General features: G+C 47.8%; 1 protein-coding gene across 1 annotated transcript; it reads left to right on the top strand.

The window, feature by feature from the left end:
- Positions 1-22: 22 nt before the first annotated feature.
- Positions 23-5,109, top strand: LOC311376654 (uncharacterized protein; the record flags this gene model as incomplete). Its single annotated transcript, XM_084491167.1, is given in 5 exon segments — positions 23-81; positions 83-183; positions 3,598-3,695; positions 4,964-5,026; positions 5,028-5,109. Coding segments are annotated over 5 exon segments (403 nt in total), but the record flags the coding sequence as incomplete, so codon positions are not given.
- Between the last annotated feature and the right edge of the window lie 4,787 nt (positions 5,110-9,896).

Genomic DNA, 9,896 nt, shown 5'->3' with positions numbered 1-9,896 from the left:
CCCCCCACCACCTTTAGTGGTTTCTGCGAGGCAGAACGTGGTCTCGGAGCGACACGGGTCAGTGGTTGCTGTGGCGATAAATGCGAAACGCGGTGGACCGGGAGACGGCGCGGAGACTCCTGGAGGAGTTAAAGGCCTTGGACTCTGACGACCAACTCAATGTGGCGGTGCTCCACGGCCAAGGTCGGAGGAAAGGGGTGTGGTTTACTCAGAGGGGTGTGGTTTACTCAGAGGGGTGTGGTCTATTCAGAGGGGTGTGGTTTACTCGATATGGGTGTGGTCTATTCAGAGGGGTGTGGTTTACTCGTTATGGGTGTGGTCTATTCAGAGGGGTGCGGTTTACTCGATATGGGTGTTGTCTATTCAGAAAGGTGTGGTTTACTCAGAGGGGTGTGGTTTACTTGATATGGGTGTGGTCTATTCAGAGGGGTGTGGTTTACTTAGGGTGGGGGTGCTTTACTCAGGGTGAGGGGTGTGGATTACACAGAGGGGGTGTGGTTTAATCAGAGGGTGAGGGGGTGTGGTTTACTCTGAGGATGAAGGGGTGTGGTTTACTCTGAGGGTGAGGGGGTGTGGTTTACTCTGAGGATGAAGGGGTGTGGTTTACTCTGAGGGTGAAGGGGTGTGGTTTACTCTGAGGGTGAAGGGGTGTGGTTTACTCTGAGGGTGAAGGGGTGTGGTTTACTCTGAGGATGAAGGGGTGTGGTTTACTCTGAGGGTGAAGGGGTGTGGTTTACTCTGAGGAGTAAGGGGTGTGGTTTACTCTGAGGGTGAGGAGTGTCACATCAAATGCATAACATCAAACATGCATGAAATAATATTTAATATTCAGTACTGTAATTTTGACTTGTTGCTGTCATAAGATAAGCTGAAGTTTGGGTATTGTTGTCCATAGCGTACTGGTTGTGGTCACCACTGTACTGGTCGTACTAGAACTAGTAACAGCTGTTGAAGGATCTTGTAATGGCGACAGTGGCCTTTGGGTTGATGGTAGTGCTGAGCTCCCCCACCCCTCTGCAGAGGCTCCCTGTATCTTTCAATAAAATAATGGCTATTTTTAAACACCTCTTATTTTGGAGATCAAGGTGATACTGTGTCACTAAAATAACAAATTAAAGTGTTTTAATATTTGGTCAACCAAAATAAACGTCCCATCCAACAAATTTCATTAAATGCAACAGACTATAGGCTATTGTTTTTTTTATATGTAGTACAACTATATATTAAAATCGTATATACTGTGTTATCTTCAAAAGTCAAATAGGTTTTGGGGCTCCATATTTCTTTTATTCGGTGGGAGAGAGACCATAAAAGGCTCCCTACTCCCCTGACCTATGGAGTACATTAGATGATCCTTATTGATTGGTCTAGAATAATGAAACATTTTGAGGGAGAGAGTAATTGGCACGTGTCGGGTCATATGATCCACAATTTTCACATTATAATGTAAAGGTACCTCCATCCCCGCCCACACACACGCACCCCCCCCCCCCCCTGTAGTTCTGCCGTGTCTAAACGGCTGACCTCGCTAGCGATTAGCCTTCGCTCTAAGTTTCTTTTCTTAGAGATGACAAGCTGGGAGGTACCGCTCCAAGAAGGCTACTCCTTCCAGACATAAGGAAGACATTTTGTTCAAATTAGCGCCAACATCATCACATTCTCGAGTGCTCCTAAGAGCTGGTGTTGTTCTTTTAATTTTAATAATGTCCCCGTTTAAATGAAGTGTAATTACGCCCAGGTAGGTAGCGACTACTTTGGCACATATTTGGAGGTGTTGGAGAGGGTCGGGTTTCACCTGGGTTTCTCGTGGTCAGGTGGCGTCTAGATGCCCACCGGCCTCATGGCCTCGTGGCCGCGTGGCGAGGGCCTGAGGGTCACCACGGGTCCACGTCCAAGTTGAACCAAGACGAAGATGGGATGAGATTTACGGGAAGCGAATCAACTTTTCCAGGATTGAAATCTGTGTGCTCATGTGTTTTTGTATGAAAATATGTGGGATTTAAATGGTTGAAAGTCCTGGGGATATAATTAAATAGATATACATGAACCGCAAATAAATATTTTTGGTTTAGCGGACCATCTTAATGGTTCACCAAAGATACTGGGTATCCTGTATGATGATGCTGATTTAGGGTAATTTAGATTTCCTTCCCACGTTTGTCTGTCCAGGGAGAAGTTCTAAAAAAGAAGTAAAAAAGAGTGTAGAAAAGACATCCTTTACAACATAGACATAAAGTTAAACAGTGATTTATTTTGTGTTTTTAACGAGGATGTGCATGCATTTACTGGATTGGAGCGAAATTCAGTGGTCATTTTCTTTGCTGAAATACAGTGTCTGGTTCTTTGGGGAAGACTTTAAACAAACTGTCTCAGACTTTAAATTCTATGTTTCGTTTTGCTGGACAGCACTGTGTCTGCCTTGTAAATATTCACAGTGCCATTTAGACTAGCTTCAGCCACACGACAAGAGACAGAGGCCTTCAAATTGACAATTCGGAGGATCAATGTACCAGACTGGTGATAAAAAATGGAAATAATTGTAAAAATATCTTGTTAAAAGCATCAGCCGGTTTAAAAGGTTTTAAAACCTAATAAGGCAAATAACAGGCAAATAACATTCTACAAGCGAGTAGAGTGATCATTACCTACACAGGATACACAGAATTTGTCTAGCCAATTTATATTACAATTTGTATGTAACTGAACAGAACTATCAACAACATTATCGTTGTGTTTCTGCCCCAAGTCCTTTCTCCCAATAGCCCCCCCAAAACACCTTGACATTCAAAATAAAAGATATTCAGGAAAAAAGCAGTTCTCTCTCAGAAAATATAAAATAAAAAGTCAAATAAAAGGTTCCAGGGATCTCATCGCTGCACGACACATCAATGCGCTCATCATAAACAGCACGACAGACCATTAGTCTGTAAGCCCACCGTGTCCACCCAGAGCTGTAATCAACAGTCCCTCGCCCCATGGGTGTTGCTTGCTACTCACTGGCTTTCATCATAGCATCTCTCTCTCTCTCTCTCTCTCTCTCTCTCTCTCTCTCTCTCTCTCTCTCTCTCTCTCTCTCTCTCTCTCTCTCTCTCTCTCTCTCTCTCACAGAGCACATGTAGGCCTCTTGGGCGATGTTGTAATCACCACATGAATTCAACAGAGCTTTGATTCGACTACGCTGGCCATTAATGAGAACATTGTGCTGTCACTGTGTCTGCCTACTAGTGCGTCCCTGTGTGTGCATGTGTGTGCGTCCCTGTGTGTGTGTGTGTGTGTGCGTCCCTGTGTGTGTGTGTGTGTGTGTGTGTGTGTGCACGCTTGCATTCGGTTCAACGTGTACAGGAGGATCGGGTACATGGGCTATGTATGTATATTGGGGCTCGGGTTACTTTGGTGAGAAAAAAATAATAATTTGTGTGCCAGCCAGCCAACCAGTCAGTCATGCGTCCAATCAGGCCCGGCTGCTCTCGAAGCCGCTGTCAAATTGTAGCCCTCAGTCTCGGGCTCCACTTGTTTTGTTTTTTTTCATCTTCGTCATTTTCCCTTCCTCTCTGACTTTCCAGCTGTCATACTTTGTAATTTTGTGGTCTCCACCAGGAGGGAATTTCTGCGCTGGTTACGATCTGAAGGAGCTGGCCAATCACACGGCTGCCCTCAAATTGGAGCAAGATGTCACCAAGAGTCCCGGTCCAATGGTGAGTGTCTCTCTAGTATGTATGTGAGTGTGTGTGTGTGTGTGTGTGTGTGTGTGTGTGTGTGTGTGTGTCTGGCTGTATATGTGTGCAATGCATGCATGGATGTGTGTGTGTGTGTGTTTGTCTTTAGTCCACATGCAGAGCCTTTGTTCTTTGGCACGCATAATACTAGTCAACACAGAACGTGTGTAGTATCGGAACAGAAGGTTTCATAAACAATTACACTGTGGCCTTTGTTAAGGTCTGTGTGCAAGGTTATGTTAAGAGGAGGCGGAGGGAGGTTTTAAAGAGTTGGACCGTAGCCTGGAAACGCTGTCGGTCGACATGATAAAGAATAGCAAACTCTGTCAAAGTATATACTGTGTTTCCTTCCTCCCAGCGAGGACTTGTGTCATTTTGCTCCCCTGGCCAACCCGTAATGCAATTAACTCAACAAATAATGATAACCTTCACAGGATTAAAATAAATACAATAAACACAGGAACCAGGACTTTTACATATGCCTTCAAAAATAGCAACATATTGAAGTCTTAAGAACTTTTATTTGTCAAGGCTCAGAGGCCTTTCTTATTTGTACAGCCCCTTTCACGCACAACGGAAACATTTCTACTGGAGGTGTTGTGAAGAGAATGCATTTCTCTGACTCAGGCTATCGACTGGTATTATTGTAGCAGACCGAATTACAAATGTGTGTGGGGAGTTGTGCTTACTGTATCTCAATCCGTGTGTGCATAATCAAATGGGTCTAAGAATCTCTTAATACATACTCGGATCTGTGTATGCGTGCAGGAATGTGCAAATGTGCATTCAGCATCCGTGTGTGCATAATCTGATTTGTGAATGTGCAAAACATAGATCTATTAATGTGTAGACAAATCTCTAAATGCGTTCATAGATATGAATGGCCGGGAAAGTATTTCCCTCACATCCCCCTTGAGTCTTGTGTGTCCTGCTCCTTGAATCTGTGATGTGTGTGTTTGTGTGTGTTTGCGTGTGTTTGTGTGTGTGTGCGTGCATGCGTGCGTGCGGGCATGTGTTTGCGTGTGTGTGTGTGTGTGTGTGTGTGTGTGTGTGTGTGTGTGTGTGTGTGTGTGTGTGTGTGTGTGTGTGTGTGTGTGTGTGTGTGTGTGTGTGCGCCTGCCTGCCTGCCTGCCTGCGTGCGTGCGTGCGTGTGTGCGTGTTTGTGTGTGCATGTGTTTGTGTGTGTGAGCGTGCGTGCGTGCATGTGTGTGTGTGTGTGTGTGTGTGTGGTGTGTGCCTCCCTCCAGGGCCCGTCCCGTCTGCAGCTCTCCAAGCCCCTGATCGCGGCGGTCAGCGGCTACGTGGTGGCGGGGGGGTCTGGAGCTGGCCCTGCTCGCCGACCTGAGGGTGGTGGAGGAGAGCGCCGTCATGGGCGTGTTCTGTCGCCACTTTGGTACCGCTGCTCCTCCATCCTCCTCCTCGTCCTTCGTCCCCCTCCTCCTCATCCTCTTCCTCCTTCTCCTCCTCCTCTTTCTTCCTCTCCTCCTCCGTCTTCTCCTCTTCCTCCTCTTTCTTCCTCCTCCTCTTTCTTCTCCTTCGCCTCTTCCTCATCATCCTCCTCTTCCTCCTCCTCATCCTCTTCCTCCTTCTCCTCCTCCTCTTTCTTCCTCTCCTCCTCCGTCTTCTCCTCTTCCTCCTCTTTCTTCCTCCTCCTCTTTCTTCTCCTTCGCCTCTTCCTCATCATCCTCCTCTTCCTCCTCTTCATCCTCTTCCTCCTTCTCCCCTTCCTCCTCCTCTTCCTCTTCTTCTTCTTCCATAAGGTGGTCTCTGGCGTGCGTGCAGCAGTCATCTTTTGCGGCGTGTGCTCGCACATGCACACCACACACACACACACACACACACACACACACACACACACACACACACACACACACACACAGACACGCCTGTGCTTGGATCCACAAATGCCACACACGCACGCAGGTAGCAAACATGCACGCACATACGCACACAAGGAAACACACATGGATACACAGCCGGATGCACTCGCGGATGCACACAACCACACGCACACAAACACACACACACAAACACACATACACACACATACACACACACATGCTGGCATAGGAGGCAGTAATTGATCCGCTGGCTACTTCGTCAGCTTCCTGAAACGCCTACTCTTCCTCTTCTAATCTCCTATTTAAAGTGTACTTATTTAAAGTGCTGTGCAGTGCGTACTACATGGACAGCTGTGTTTTGTCCTAAATTAGGTTGGGATGATCCTGTGTTTTGGTGCACTGGGCTTCACAATAACAAGTCACATGTAATAGGATGGATTTAAAAGCAGTTATGTTTTTGTTCTATTTCCTGGGGAAATGAATTGTAAACAGCAGTGGAACATAAACACGCACACACATGCACACACACAACCAACCCACGCATGCACGCAGTCACACACGCACACACACACACACGCACACACACACACACACACACACACACACACACACTCACACACAAGTAATGCCTGAGGCTTTATTTTCGAATGATCTCTTTCTCCCTTTTTCTCTGTCACGCACAATTTTTGCTCTCTCTCTCTCTTTCTCTCCCTCTCTCTCTCTCTCGTACGCTTTTTATTCTCATTGTGGCCGTCTGGGTTCTATTCATAGCCTTCTTCAGGAACGTATCCGTGTGTTTCCTTGAGTCCCAAACTAACAGTACATCACCCCCCCCCATTCCGCCTGCCTGTCAGGAAGCCAAGCCAAACTGTTACTATTTTTCTCTCCCCTTCCCCCTTTCCCCTTATCGGCCACCCGGCCTCCTCCTCCTCCTCCTCCTCCTCCTTCTCCTCCTCCTCCTCCTCCTCCTCCTCCTCCTCCTCCTCCCCTCCTCCTCCTGTTTTGTGTGCTTCGGACAGGGGGGGGGAGTGTCACGGGGAGATAACGCCCCTGCTGGCCGTGACCCTGTTGCCTTGGTGACAGAGACCGTGCTGGTCAGCCATGATAAGACGAGAGAGGAAGTGACCAATAGGCGGCCTGCTGGACCAACCAAACAAGGTTCACCCTGAGAGGAGGGAGGGAGAGAAAGAGTTGTCAATGAAACAATTCCGAACAACAAACTCAACAAAGGTTGTTTTTCGTCGGGCTTGAAAGCGATATTTGTAGCAGTGTGCTTGTAGATGATTAAGGTAGACGGTGTGTTTCTACTAAAGCCGCCCCCTCTCCATCCACGGAAGACAGTCAGGGTACACAGCGGTGGCTTGTGGCCTACTCAGTCTCGGCAGCCAGGCAATGGTGGTTTTGAATCCCGCTTTTTTCTCACAGCCTCTACGGCTGCACTCACTTATGGTACGCTGTATCAAACCCTGAATGAGATTTCCTCATTATAACATGCCGATGCCATTTTGGATGCTTTGCGCCCACATGGCTGCCCAGTGGTACGAAACGAGCCCATTATGGGGTCTCATTTTGGATCTTCGCTTGTAAACACGCTGAGCTAAGCCCGCGTTCAATTTACAATTGGCCGGCGTAGGGGACATTGCGACGTCTCTCTCTCTCTCTCTTTCTCTCTCTCTCTCTCTCTCTCTCTCTCTCTCTCTCTCCCGCTCGTATTGCTGTCGCCGCTGTTCCAATTCCGCCGAAGGGTTTAAAATACGAGCATGGCTTTAAAAATACGCCGGTTGTACTATAATTTACTTGCGTCGTGCTAGGTCCTAAGCGTAAACATATAGGGCTTATCATCCCGGGGCCTGTAATTTGACAGGAGAGTGTTCGCTCCTCATTTGTCTGTTTGTCTCGACGTGTGTGTGTGTGTGTGTGTGTGTGTGTGTGTACTTGTGGGTCGTCTGGCTTGCCCAACCGGCTGCCTGTCTTTCTCCATAATGCCCGTCGGTCCTCTCATAGCGGTGGCACGGGCAGACGCCACGCCACCGCCGACCAGCCCTCCCCCCCCTCCCCCCCCCCCACCAGCCCAGTGATACTACGGCTCCCCTTGGCTCCTGCACTTTATATTTAGAGGTTAGTCTGTGTGCAAAGTGAGGGCCTTGCGGCGGGCGTCAGTCGGCCGGCACGACAACAGGTGATCCCGCGGGGCGGCGTGGAACATGATTGGTCCACGCGTTTCCCGCCTTAAAGTCATGTTTTTTTTTCTTTTATGTCTGTTCCAGCCTCTTTCTTCAGCCAAAGAACCGACTAAAGATGGGAGACACACTGAGCCTGTGTGGGTTTTGAAACGGTTAAGTGTTGCGTCAACCCCGGCAGCTAATCCCCAGCCTCTGTTTTTTATTGCGACAAGCCTTTGCGGCCTGTTTGTCAATGCATTTAACAGTCGTTTCCTGCAGCCCGATAGAAACACTGTGGTTCTTTTTGAATCGGATCTGAGTGCAACCAAGCAATTATACCGCATGCTGCATGTTTTAAACCATGTCCGACTCTTATATTATCGTGGTTGTTTACATTTCAAGAAGTGCATATATATTTTTGTTGCTTAATTTAGGCCTTAATGATGAATTGTGTTGCTGAAACTACAGAGCACAACATTTATTTACTCTACATACTGTAATATCCCCTTAAAAAAAATTGTGTCATTGACAGTGTAGTTAAAATATTTCTCCAGTTAATTTCGCATTAGTCGTTCTGTTAATGTCACCGGTGTTGGATACCATGTGAAACTACGGTCATAAAACCTAGCCATCTGTAAAACCCTGCACACGGCATCACAAAAAAATAATTGTGAATGAGTCAAAACATTAGTTTTAATAAAGGCTTTGCATTGGACACAATCCAAGCCTTTTGGGGGGGACTCGGGGGGGGGGGGGGGGGAGTCCGTGAGTACACATCCTGAGAGGACCGTGTGTGGACGTCCCAGGGCGGCCGACGGTTTACTTAATGCACTCAGGGAAACCTGGGCCCAGTGGAAAGAGGAGGAACTGACAACGTTTGGGTTTTCCTCCCTGTCCGATTTTCAGTTCGCCGACGTTAAACAGGCTTTATGGAGGTTGAACAAAAACCCACCTCTTTCCTACTTCCTTTACATCAGATTTAGTGTGGCGCGGTGGGAGGCGGCAGGGTTTATTTAAAGGCCTTGCTTTGGGGTTTGAGCAGGCTGGCTGAGCAGAATTTTTTCTATTTGAAAGGGGCGAACTCTGTAAGCGTTTCTTTGGGCCGGAGCCCACGTGAGGCCCCAGCCTGAGGGAACCCCGAGTGTCTCTGAAAACCCCTCTGTGTTCCCACTCAGCCGCCTGTGATGTGGGCCCATCCCGACCACAAGCAACTGACAGCTTCCTGGCACGGGATTGGCTACTACTGAACCTGTGGTTTCCTGTCTGCTCTCCCCCACCTCCCCTCCCGCCCACACCCCCGTCGCGTCTCACCTATAGGAGGAAATGAAACAAGGGAGGAGACACTTACGTCACAGCAGTCCCCGATAAGTGGACAAGAATCGCTCTGTGATTTACTTTGTTAAAGCACAACAGCCTTGATCCATTGATTGTCCCGTGACTGCAGTCGCATCATAGCAAGTTATATCCAATTAATCCTTGTCTCCAAAAGCCTCGATCTGGGAGATTAGAACGAGCTAAACCGTGAATTCAAGTAAACCTGCAGTGATTGCATAGTTAATATACAAGCTGCCCCTCAGAATAAAACGATGGCCATGAGCCAACCATGACCGATAGCAGGAGAATGTAGAAGAGGAGGCCGTGGTGGTGGAATGTCAGGCAAGCTCCGTAACAAAGGAGCTGGGCTGTTTTCGAGGAGATAACAAGATATTTCACTATGTTTCATAATGATGTTTCATTTCAGCTCATTGCAGCGTTGCAGCCTATCCTCTGCTAAGAATAGATGTATCGCATATGTTATACAATCACAACTCTATTACTTTGTAATAACAAAATGACTTTTTGTGGAGCACCTCAACAAGAATGCTTTGCAGCTCTTTCCGAATTCCCATCCGCTCGTCAAACACTTTTAAGGCGGTATCGGTCCTCCCAGCACTCACAGGGGCGGCGACTTCAGTACCACTCAAACCCCCAAAGGGTTCTCACTTGAAGTTCGCCCGCCGACCGAGCAGCCTTTTAAGAGACAACCCTTTTAAGAGATCTACCAGATAGGTGGGCCGCGGTTGGGATGTCGCCAGCGATGAGTGCAAACAAGGAGCGACACAGAGAGAGAGAGAGAGAGAGAGAGAGAGAGAGAGAGAGAGAGAGAGAGAGAGAGAGAGAGAGAGAGAGAGAGAGAG

The sequence above is a fragment of the Micromesistius poutassou genome (genome assembly GCF_964030765.1).
Source record: "Micromesistius poutassou genome assembly, contig: SCAFFOLD_1748, whole genome shotgun sequence".
Lineage (NCBI taxonomy): Eukaryota > Metazoa > Chordata > Actinopteri > Gadiformes > Gadidae > Micromesistius > Micromesistius poutassou.
Note: the sequence above shows the minus strand (reverse complement) of the source record. Positions and strands in the feature narration are given on the sequence as shown.